Source organism: Colletes latitarsis, chromosome 7 (genome assembly GCF_051014445.1).
Source record: "Colletes latitarsis isolate SP2378_abdomen chromosome 7, iyColLati1, whole genome shotgun sequence".
NCBI classification, from domain to species: Eukaryota; Metazoa; Arthropoda; class Insecta; order Hymenoptera; family Colletidae; genus Colletes; species Colletes latitarsis.
In genome coordinates, this window is record NC_135140.1 from 8989653 (window position 1) to 9002158 (window position 12506).

Consider the following 12506-nt stretch of genomic DNA (forward strand, 5'->3'; position numbering starts at 1 on the left):
GTAGTATGTGTCATTCATCAGACCCTGGTGAAGGCAATTGTCCTAATTGCTTCAGTATTGCAACATCAATAAACTTTCATCATAACGAATTCGAGGTAAAACATCACATATTCAAATAAATTTTTTAATATTTCACGATACGTAAACAAAATCCAAAAAATAATACCTATCTGGAACATATTTTATTACAATACAAAAACTTATGAATTGAATTAATATTGAATTTCACACGACATCCTGCGAATAATCGATGGAGTTATACAGAGCTAATTTATAATTATAAAGGTGCTTAAATGACGCCATCTTAACTCCAAGTATACGTATTTGATTGTCATCTAGTTTTGTCAAACGCAATGGTAGTTATTTAAATGATATTGTATTTTATATATATCCTCGAATGTATATAAAAAGAAAAGAATGTGTACCAGATTATCTTTTGTAGTCTTCATTTTATTTAAATTTAAAGTTTCATCTTTCTTATTGGAGAACTATACTTCTCATAGCGAAAATCGAAACGCGTTGTTTTTCCTGGAGAAAAAATCCAAAATACTAGTCTTCCTGAGGCAAATAAAATGTGCTAGTTGTTATGTTTTTATATCTATGTACGTATATCTTTTGTCTCGCATAGTAATCTGTAGAACCACAGACGAGGTATACGAGTAGACCTTTCACCTTATGGACTTTCGTGGCCCAATCTAACTGCCATACCGACCTGAAAATTCGGAGGTGATTTTAACGTCCTCTTCTCATGGATGGCGGTCAGTTGAGAAACTATTCACTGAATTAGTATTGATAGGCAGACAGCTGTAGTGTTGCGTAAATACACGTGAGTTGATTAGGGAAGGGATTAAAATTCTTTTTTGAATCTGTTGGTAACGTTGCGAATGATACGAAAATGGTAATGGGGTTTCGAGACCCCATAAAAATGGGCCGAAAAAATGCTTCGAGTAAAAGATCTACTCGTATACTTCTAGCAATACCCTAGAATCTTTGATAAATCAATGAGAATCAAAACTAACCTAACGAAGAAGCTCTATATTTATGATGACCTATGCAAAGCGGATCGCAGCCAATTTGCTAATATTATTTAGTTTTTAATTAATAATTGCATTACCCAGCTAAGAGTGATACGATTATGAATTAAACGCTAAATAATATTACCCAGGTCACACCACGTGGAGGTTGCTGCGAATGGAGACCCGCCCTAACCGAATCCCATCCACCCTCCGCTAATAAAGATCTTCTGTGACCAACGATCGTTGGTCGAAGAAGAAACAAACGAAAGTGCAACCAATGAAAGAGAGTTGAAAGAGTTTTCAAAAGAATTTATCTTCAAATAAAAATAACCTGCCTAACATAATGGTTAACCAAACACCTGCCTAACTATAAAACTAAATTCGTTTATTATATCAAGAAATAATTCTAAATTCGCAGCCATTAGCTCGGCGTCATCCACGAAGAATAACTTTTCTATCGTGGATAACACCGATTACCAGGTCTCACCACGAGGAGGTTCCTGCGAGTGGCGAAGTCAAAGAGTGGGGAGACAGCGTCAACGTGAAAAGTTAAGAACCGCTTGGTCTACAAAACAACGCTATTTCTATTGATCCTATCATTACGAAGATAAAGCATTGCATGATCTTTGCATGATCTTTTTAACATTTTGTTCCACTTTGGAGGAGTGTATCTCATGTTATAAAATACTCGTGGTACAGCGATAGCGTTCATCCCACTAACGATAGGTCTATTCTTTACCTCGTTTATGTGTAATAGGTATACATGAGTTGGAAAATAAAAATGTTTCGAAAGCAAGAAAGAAAGACTTACATTCGCCTTCTTTCCTGAATTCCCAAAGCTATCCAAAGCACCTAAGTTCGCGTACACATGGCTGTGGATTGGTGTGCGTAAATGGAAGGGTAAACTTACTCTGGGCACCGGTCTGCCGTCTGATAACATTGTTATGTGACACGAAAATGGTAATGGGGCTCTAGAACCCCAGAAAAATGGGCCAAAAAAATACATTTGGTGAAAGGTCTACTCGTACACCTCGTCTGTGATAGAACCATCGGAAAAGATCGGATATAATTGTACACGGTCGTTAAGGAAGATCAAGAAAGATTCCAAGCTGATCGTTACATGTATATTCCTGCGGCAAATTAATCTTTATGTTAACAAATTCGGGAACGTGAGAAAATAGAAGTGCGAGCTGCTAACCTGTCTGTACTGTCCCGTTTTATAATTCCGCGATTAAATATATCTATATATTGCGAGGACATAAAACTAGTTTTCTTTACTTGCGTCAAATTAGCCCTTTTAAGAGGTTAAGAGTAAATTGGTTACCTTTCGACAGGACACTATCGGTTTGATACACTCTGGGGGTCGCGAAAGGGATGAATCGACGGTCACGTGTATTCCAAACGGCACAGTCCCGAGATTAGAGGCCGGCTCGAGGTTGGCCTCGATGTAAATCAATCTGCCCGTAGAACTTCCCCCGAGGGTTTCGACCAAACCGTTCGGTTCTACGGCGGAAAGGTGAATGGCAGAAACGTGGTGCGATGTTGGACGCTCGGGCTCGAGGCCTTCTTCTTGTTGCTCGCGCGCGATCGGTCCGAGTACCGCGATTTCGGAACCAGGACCGTAAATAAGAAGAAAACAAAGTCGGTGAAGCGTGAATGGCGGGACTGCCGTTGACCGTGCACCAACTAGAAGACGATCAGCGACAAAAATCAAGCCGGCTGCATTTATTGAAAATTACTGCTCGCGTGCGAGCTGTTCGGACGCTAGAACGGAACAGGGAGGATGAAAAAGGTGCAGCGGAGCATTCTTCGCGATTATGCTAACCGAGCGGCGCTTGCCTTAATGAGTCCAAACACTTTAAAGCGCAATATCTTTACACCGCGGCCATCCGGTGCTCCGGATCTAGCCCGCGGGCGCTAACCGAAAATTCGCCGGGGAACCGAATCGTTGCATCGAACGAGCCGGAAAAAATAATACGACCTTCGTGTTTCAACTATAGTTTGGACTGGTTGAATATTTTACGCTTACTCGAATACTACGAATAAATTTCTGACTTGTTAATTTACTGAATTTCAAATAGAGGAGGAACTGAAAGAACTCGACGGGAAAGCTGAGAAATACACGAAAGAGGAATTTGAAATTTCGAAGATTCGAGAATCCGAGAATTTTGACGAACGAGGCGATTAAAATTCAGATCATGGATTTGTGAGAAGGATCAAATATCTGTACTTTGTTATATCCGCCATGTATGATTTCAAAATCATGGAAATAAAATTTTGAGAACAACTTGATTTTTGTTCTTGATAAGAATTATATTCGCCAATGGTGTAATTTTCCTCTTTAGTGATAATACCTAAAATCAATAAAAATAGTTCATATTATCATATGCACTACTTGATCTTCCTGCCTTGTATCCATTTTTGTAGTCTAACAATTCTTAATCGCTAAGATGGTCTATTTGTTTCTACTAAACTGTCTGTAGAAAATGATCGATAACTTCTTATTTTCTTTAATAACAGATTAACAGGCCAATTTTATGTGAATTTCTATATACAGGGAAAAATTTTAATTGGGGATTCTAGAGGCCAAAATAAGACGAAAATCAAGAATACCAATTTGTTGATGAAGTCTTCGTTAAAAAATTATTAACAATTAAATTAAAATTTTTCAAATCATTTTAAAAAAATTATTTTCGGTTGCGGGGGTCAATAACAATCATTTTTGGTGAATAGATATACCCTCGAAAACCTACCCACTTTCTAGAAAAAAATTCGAGAAGGTGTGAAATTTTTCGGCGAAAAAAAAATTTTTCAAATCATTCTAAAAAAATTATTTTCGGTTGCGGGGATTAATTACAATCATTTTTGGTCATTACACATACCCCCGAAATCCTACGCACTTTCGAGAAAAAAATTCCTTACCGAAAATATAATTTCAAGTCGGAAATGTCTGCCCGAATTTTCATGCGAATCTTTAAAACGCCATAACTTCTGAACGGATTGGACGATTTTCATGTTTAAAAAGGCAAACTACGCGTATTTTGGTGGAGAATATGTACAAATCGCAAAAATATTCGAAAAATTGGTCCTTGACCCCGCAAAATGAGAAAAACCCCATAAAAATGGTCCAATTTTCAAACTGCCATAACTCCTACAATAGTGAATATATTTCAATGAAACTTTTTTCTGAAACAGAGCTCATGGGTACCTACAAAAAAGTATTAGACAACTTTTCTGTAGGGCGTCAAACAAAAATACTAAAAATGAAAAACGAATTTTTAAGAAAAATTGACAGGGGGTAGGTGCCTAAATTTTTCGACGAAAAAAAAAAATTTCAAATCGTTCTGAAAAAATTATTTTCGGTTGCGGGGGTCAATTACAATCATTTTTGGTAAATACACATACCTCCAAAATCCTATCCATTTTCGAGAAAAAAATTGGGTAGGTCCTAGATTTTTCGGCGAAAAAAAAAAATTTCAAATCGTTCTAAAAAAAATACCTTTGGCTGCAGGGGTCAATTACAATCATTTTTGGTGAATAGTCATATTCCCGAAATCCTACTCATTTCCTAGAAAAAAATTCAAGAAGGTGTGAAATTTTTCGACAAAATTAAAAAAATTCAAATCGTTCTGGAAAAATTATTTTCGGTTGCGGGGGTCAATTACAATCATTGTTGGTAAATACACATACCTCCAAAATCCTATCCACTTTCGAGAAAAAAATTCAGTACGGGCGGAACATTAAACGTTAATAACTTTTTAACGAAATTTCCATCAACAAATTAGTATTCTTGGTTTTCGTCTTATTTTGGCCCCTAAAATCTTCCATTAAAATTTTTCCCAGGTGTGGCCGAATACCCTATATATTTCTAGATATATTGAATGATATTATAAAATAATAATTAATAATTCTCTCTCAGTAACACTCTCCGTACTTTTACGCGCCTTTTCGATCTATGCATGCATACCGCCATACTACCAACCTCACATTTCTCGTTCGTTGCCAACTTCTTTTTTTCACCATTTTCATACCATAATGTATGTATTGTATAGATAATCAACTCTATGTAAGAAACTATCACAAGTCACATATGATTTATGCATCATCTCAGGGAATATTAGTCATGTTTTACAATTTTAGATTAAAATAGATTAATGTTGTTACAATTTATAAGTCTAGCTTTTGGTTTTATTAAATTCTATCTTTCGATAGAAGTTAACAGTTTGAAGGTTAAATGTTCACTTTAGCTAAACAAAAATAAATAAATGAATTAAAAACGAACTTTCTACCGACGCGAGAATCTGAATTTTTCTATGGAATAACACATGTTAATCGACGACACAATTATCCAGGATTTTCTTTCTACCATTCTTACAAATGACAATGTCTATTCCATGCACGAGTTGCCATCGAAACGAGCAATCAGCGAAATGGCATAAAAGAAAATGCGAAACACGACCATTTAGCGTCGCGACGCATCCAATTTTCCGGGCTCTAATTCGAACGATGGTCAACCCGTTTCGTTGCATGCCCTGGAGTCTCGTGATCTCCGTGGCGAAAAGAGGGACGAAATTGCGAACGAGGGATGTTTTAGTTTCCACGTTTTCCGCCTTAATTAATAACGTGTACGTTTATGCGATCACCGTAATTTATTACACTGGTCACTTCAAAGCGACCATTCCTCTTGAAACGAACGAACAAAGCTCCGGGCGGCCATTAATTATGCTCCCAATTATCGTACCCATTGGCGGTCACGATGCAACGCTCGTTCTCTTTTCTCCAAACTGTTGCAAAGTTGGCTTGTTCGAAAGTTAATTGCAACAAATTGAGATTAGCTAACGAGCAACAGTCTCCAAATGTCGATCATCGATTCTTATGAAACTTTTAGACTTTTATATAAAATATTTTTTATTGTTTTTTCAAACAAACTAAATTTCAAAGTGCGAACTACTGAATTCATTACGATAGTTATTACACGAAGTTAACGATAATATCGTGTTAATAGTTGAAATATTCAACTCTAAAAAAATGAACAAAAAGGAGAACTTATTGGAAAATTAGTTCGATATTCGAAAAAAACGACTATCCCCTTAAGCAACAGGTTGAAATATCGACAGCCATTCTGCTGTATGTAATCATTACATTGTCTTTAAAGGTCTCAACCTATCGATTCATGGAAACATTCTTTTTTTGCTTTTTTCGAATCTCCAACTTGGCATAACTAGCGATTGTGCTTAAGGATCTCGTCTCGAGAATTCTAGAGGTCTTTTAATAAATTTTAATTCCCGTTTCTCAAGAATATAATCTTCGATCTTCAACGAACAACTTCCAAAATATATAAAATATTTAAGATGTTATTTTTGTTGCTTGAAGCGAAGCAAAGGATTTGGTAGTTCTCTAACCTCAAAAGTCTAAAAATTTTTGGAAAACACTACGACTAGGTGTAACCCCTTAATCGCGAGCAACTACCGAAGCCTGAAATCTTAAACGTTGCGAATCTCCGGAATTCTAAAAGCTACGAAGCGATGAAAAGAGACCGCCGCTTTAGGCGGTCGCGTCTCCGAGGACGACCATCGGGCATATGCGGCTCGCGTGCGTCGTTGCAACCGTAGGGATCGCAGTAACAGGTGCAGATGCAGAGGAAGCGATCGTTAGCCCGACAGCTCCGCGGTGCATGTGCGACTATTATGATTTCTTTCATAATTAGTCTCCCTCCTCTTCTTCTCTACATCTCTCGTACGCGTATTCGGGTGTGTACTTATTATTTATTTCGTTGCATGCATGCACAGCCCGGGGAACATGTGCCGCCTTTGTCGTTTACGTTCCTCCCCGTGCTGTTTTCGAGGACATCGTCGGTAATGACGACGACGACCTTGAACTTCTCATCGATGACGCTTCTGCGTCGCACGTGCCTCCTTCGTCATAGTCACGACTCGTGAAAAACGAGCGATCTGACTTCACGCGACATTAGTATACCGCGAAAATTTCATGTGCTCTTCCATCCCCCCCTCTAACCTCACTTTAGGTCATAAACACGCTGTTCACGATAACGAAACAATTTACATGTTCACATTACTATTTTAATCGGTTAATTGCACGCGTTTACACCACTCTATTGCCGCTTTAAATAATCTTACTGACAACGTTAGCGAGAATAATGAACAAATCTATGTCACTGTAACACCATGAGAGAAAAATTTTGCACTGTTTATCACACTCTATTATCTCTTTGGGGCATACTCGGATTATAAGTGTCCCGCCTTTTTGATGCACCGTAATGCATGGTGGGACATTTTTAGTTTCGCCTCGAAATATTGCAATAGCTGCATGCGCATAGGTTTATATTTCGTCTTATTTACGTAAAGCAATTGATAATATATTTAACAAATGTTACAAATATATTCACCTGTGTTGGCAACATTCAACATGCCAATACAGGTTCATCAATTGTTGCAAACGGAAGGTTTATTGCGACAATCTTTTTTTATGTTTTTTATGTTTTTACATTATGTAATACCTTTATTAATAAAAATATACCAATTTTGTTTAATTTAAAACGCAATAAAATTTCTATGCAACATGGGTCTATTTTATTATCTGAATCCTGTGCCGCAAAGAGTTATACTATAATATTACTATACTATAATATACTATAATATTATACTATAATATTACTATACTATACAGCCAGTAATGTATACAAAATATAAGCAATTGAAGACACCAGCTTACTGTTTATCAATCAGGGTTTCATTGCTGAATAAATATAATTCTGTTTCATTAATGCATCGTGCACCTAATTGTATTTTATGAGAAGAAAAATGAAATAAAATTAGCTTGGCAAGACGAACCCTGCACGAATCTGTATCTAAACTTTAAAATCAATATTTTTTTTTCTTTAATTAATATGAAAAAAATGTCGCAATTTTTGCCCTTTAAACCAAACTACACTCTTGAAATATTAAGACTTACAATTTGAGATACAATTGGTTAAAAAATCACCCTTCTACTTCCGGTTCTCTCCTTGTTTATAACACGACTTGTATCTGGCAACAATTTGAAGACTCGTCGATAGCATTGAATCCATTGTTGCTCATCGAAACAGCGCAAAGCTTGAGTTATGGGATAGACCCAAGATTCCGTGAGGTATATATCCGAGAAAGCGTCTTGCCAAGGGATTTCGCCGAGGGTTGGCTGTTTGCGCCTCTCGACAAATAAGGGGAAGTCGTTATCCCTTGGATGGGAGGAGTAATTAACTGCTTCTACCTCCTTTCTGTCCGCTCCACCTCTCAACCAGCATCCTTCCTTTCCGGCTTCGGCTTCTACTCGAAGGAGCAGACTTAAGGAGGCCCGCTTAGGCTTTCACGGGGTCGTGTCTTCATTATTCACGCTAATCTGCTTTCGCCTCGCGCTCCGACCACCTCCATCTCACCCCTTCTGCTCCTCCAGTCTGTGAGCTCTCTCGGTTAGTTTATAATTTAATGAAAATTATACCTGTACAATTTATCATGGAAAACGATCCTTTTCTATCTTTTTTTCTAATCTTTCTTCCCCTCTAAAGAGTCCTACCAAGCGAAACGAATTCTAAAAAAAAATTACACAATTATTTGCAGACTATTGTATCATGTATAATCAGAAAAAATTAAATCGGCGGAACAAATACAATAGAAATTCCAAAGATAAGAAAAACACTAGAAGCTGTCGTGAACCATCGAATTATTTAAATTCCACGTGCTATTTTAAATCATGTAATATATGTACAGTCGCGTGATAGTTAGATCGAGGACCTGAGAAAGTATAAATTTTAATTTTACGAGGAGGTTCGAGTTAGCAACGTGTATTTCCAATTTTCATTGCAGACCACCTTCGGAAGAAACCCCACGGCGCTCACCAAATTATGATGGATTGTTTTCTCTATCAACCAGGAACGCCGACAAACACGGGACCACAGCACCCCGGCTGAGATAATCTTTCACCAATTTTGAGTCGCTGATTGATCATCGCGATCTATCGAATTCATGCGAACGAATCGCCGTGATGAAACCTCGATGTACTTCTCATTCGTGTTTGTATAAACGAAAAAAAGAAATTTAAACCTTTGAATAACGTAAGGTGAGCAAATCAAATAAAATGTTTTAAAACATTCCGTTCTAAAAAATAATATTTAAATTGGGAAGTCTTTACAGCAATGATTGCTAACATTATTCACAGATACAATGTCTGCTTGTGTACATAATTACTACGTTGAAAACACGTATGTATCTCCGTGCTTAATGTAACAATTCAAAATGAATCTGCATGTTAAAAATATGCGTTGCATTATTGATTTTGCATTACAAAATGTTTTTACAATCCATAGTTGCATACGAGGTATTACTTTTCTTAATTCTGCTATATATAGTATCTGAGATGTTTACAGATTTAATCGTGTGTCGATGTTATAATTTTTACATGATGTAACGTAAACTGTAACAAAACACATAGAAATCTTCTTAAAATGGAGTTTTTGTTACTTTATACTGGAATAAATAAATCTGTTATTGCCCGCTAGTTCGTATGAATGCTCACAACGAGGTAAAAAGCCAAAAATAGTATCAACAACCACCACTTTTATATAGCAGAGCACATACATTAAACTTTGTGTTGTTGAATCTCGCATTTTAAATCGATCAACTAAGTACTATCTAAATGAAAAATACGTAAAACTACAATCCTGAAAGTGTAGAATAAATTGTTCAAAATTGTTTGCGTACAGTAAAAAATACAGGAACGTATAAAAAATGAGATATTCTTTCGAATGACACCCACGGCCGATCGACATGAAATTTGAAGAGTGGAAGAGGGGGAAATAAATCCGAAAGATAAAACTTTAGCTTCGGGAATTAAATACTTTTTAAAATATTAATAAAGAAATGTTGGAAATTATGTATGCGACCGCCTAAACACGTATATATGCACACAATAACTTCGTCATATAGTAGCCTTCGCGTCGTCGTCAATTCAGATTCCCGCTAGAGATACAATGTTTGAGTAACGGTCTTTGAGTACTAGCAAGCAAATCTATAAGATGTTCCACGAAAAATGAGCTCACGCCTTTTATGTCAAATTTTTATTTTGTTGATCGGAACCCAATGTATAGTGACGAAATAAAAAATAGCCAAAACTAACCTAATATCTCAGAAGCTATTAAATTCCCGAAGCTAAAATTTTATATTTGGAATCTATTCGTTCCTCCTCTCCAACCCCAAATTTCATATCGATCGTCCGCGACTGTCATTCGGAACAACAGCCAAAAAATGTAAATCTTGAACTGAAATATAAATGCTATGAACTGTTTAGGGTAAGGCATTTAAAACAAATCATCTAAATAACTCGTTTGTTTCTAACAATAGAAGAATAAGTTTCAGACAAGACTTGCTTGGATTTAAGGGGCACATAATATGGTGACAATAATTTGAAACTTCTTTTATTGTTAAAAACAAACGAGTTATCTAGGTGACCTGTTTCAAATGCTCCATCCTGTATATTCCTGCTAAACAACACTTTCAGGATGCTTCCAATAGCATCTACATCTCATACACCATTATAGCATAAAAATGCATTTGTTATGACATAAATGCACAACTTAAGTATACAATTTTTTCCAGTCTATCTCTTTATTGCGGTAAGTTTAGCAAAACGTTTTGACCCGGTGGCAAATAGGCAACTTGGCGAGACTTAGATAAATTATGAGCTATATCTTCTGCAGCTTCGATTCTTCTTAGTTCAACTAAACCATCACCAGCTTCGCCAAGAGACTTTGCAATTAAACTAGCAGCCTGTGCGTCACCTTCTGCAGTAATTACAGCTGCTTTTTTCTGCTGTTCTGCTTTTTCTACTAAGAACCGTGCCTTCTCTGCTTCTTGCTGCGCTACCTGCTTCAACTCTACGGCTTGCGTGAATTCTTTTCCAAAGGTTAAATGCGTCTGAAAGAACATTCCAAAATTAATATAAAATATAATTATCATATAGAAAAATCAAAACGATTAAGATACTTACAATAGAAATATCATCTAAAATTAATCCAAACTGTGAAGCTCTATCCGTTAAATCTTCGCTAACTTTCTGAGACACAATCTCTCTTTGAGTGATCAATTCTCCTGCATCAAACTGAGCAACTACTGCTTTCAATACTTCGGTAGTAATAGATGGTAGTACTCTGTCATCGTAATCTACACCAAGAATAGTATAGATCTTTGGCAAAGAATCTGGTACTGGTCTAAAGAGGATACGAAGCGTGATGTTTACATTTTGCAGATCTTTGCTTCCAGTAACAACAGGAACGTTTCTTGGCCTAGATCGAATATCAAATATGATAGGTTTCTGTACCCAAGGAACAAAGAAATGTGTTCCTTCTCCTACAACATGACTCTTTATACCCGCAAATCTGTCGAAGATAACAGCTCTATGACCTCCATCCACTAGAAAATTGAAAACACACAGTTTTATGAAAAAATCATACATAAGTATTATGTCTTGCTTCATAATGTGAAATTCTTTTTGATTTCATTTACACGCGAGTGGTTTCAAAAGGAGAAAGAAATCTATTTTTTACCCAATGAAAGATATTTTTCAGTCAAATTAGAAATAAACAAGACTCATGTAAGCAAACACCAAAAATATAATTCTTTTCAAAGTTTTAACTCTTGTGCTACATCGTCAATATTAGGAACGTAACAATAGATATTCTGACATGCAAAAAAGAAGAAAACTAACCATTGTAAAGGGCCGAGTTAACAACAGCTCCAGTCACAGCCAAGCCCATACCAAATTGCCCTAATCTATTGAAAAACTGTGCCATTTTGTAATGCGATACCTGAAAGAATGTATAAAATCTTACTGCCAAAGAAATATACTCGAAATTATGAAGAATTAATCCTAACCTAAAACTTTACAAAATTACAACTCGAATTACACGTTAAGTAGTTGTAGCGGAAGTTTGATTTCTATTAGTTTATAATAATAAGAAACGCTTGAAATACACAAACCGTCCGAATCGAATTAATTTAAAGAACTAAAGTATTTAAAAATGTTTAAAGAGACCGGCCCAGGGAAACTTTTTCGATTAATTCAACGTTTTAAATGAAATGTTCATACTATCAACGATTCACAACACTATCAAAATTAAGAATAATCAACGTCTTTATGTCGGTGTAATTAATCCTTACGTAATAAATTCTATCTTTAAAGTTGGGATTATAACTTTTCTTCTCGTGTGGTGTACATGCGTTGATAAAAGGAAGATGGTGTCGAAAGAGAAGGAAATCAATGGAGGCGCCCCTTTCGATCGTTCGTCGCGTGGCAAATTTAAATGTACTTACTATCAATAACAGAAATTCGTTTAAGTAATGAACGTAACACGTAACACTTTTAATGATGAAAAAATATAATATGTCAGCTTTTAAATGCACCGAGTGCAACTTTGATAAGATTTTAATGTATGGTAAAAAA

General features: G+C 36.2%; 2 protein-coding genes across 3 annotated transcripts in view; one reads left to right on the forward strand and one right to left on the reverse strand.

The window, feature by feature from the left end:
- The window catches only part of Soxn (SRY-box transcription factor soxNeuro), a 322610-nt gene extending 313716 nt beyond the window's left edge, over positions 1-8894 (forward strand). The window contains exon 3 of the mRNA XM_076769621.1: positions 8876-8894. Coding sequence (XP_076625736.1) covers position 8876 — 1 coding nt within the window. The 3' untranslated portion in view covers positions 8877-8894. The remainder of the gene's footprint in view (positions 1-8875) is intronic.
- Positions 8895-9164: 270 nt separating this feature from the next.
- Positions 9165-12310, reverse strand: Phb1 (prohibitin 1). Of its 2 annotated transcripts, none has more exons than XM_076769631.1 (4): positions 12224-12310; positions 11772-11871; positions 11055-11476; positions 9165-10981 (listed from the first exon to the last, which is right to left on the reverse strand). In XM_076769631.1, the coding sequence occupies exons 2-4, from the start codon at positions 11854-11856 to the stop codon at positions 10673-10675; spliced, it is 816 nt and encodes a 271-aa protein (XP_076625746.1). In that variant the 5' UTR covers positions 11857-11871; positions 12224-12310; the 3' UTR covers positions 9165-10672. The 2 variants fall into 2 exon arrangements, with proteins under 2 accessions (XP_076625746.1, XP_076625747.1); XM_076769632.1 differs by lacking the exon at positions 12224-12310 and adding an exon at positions 11939-12119.
- Between the last annotated feature and the right edge of the window lie 196 nt (positions 12311-12506).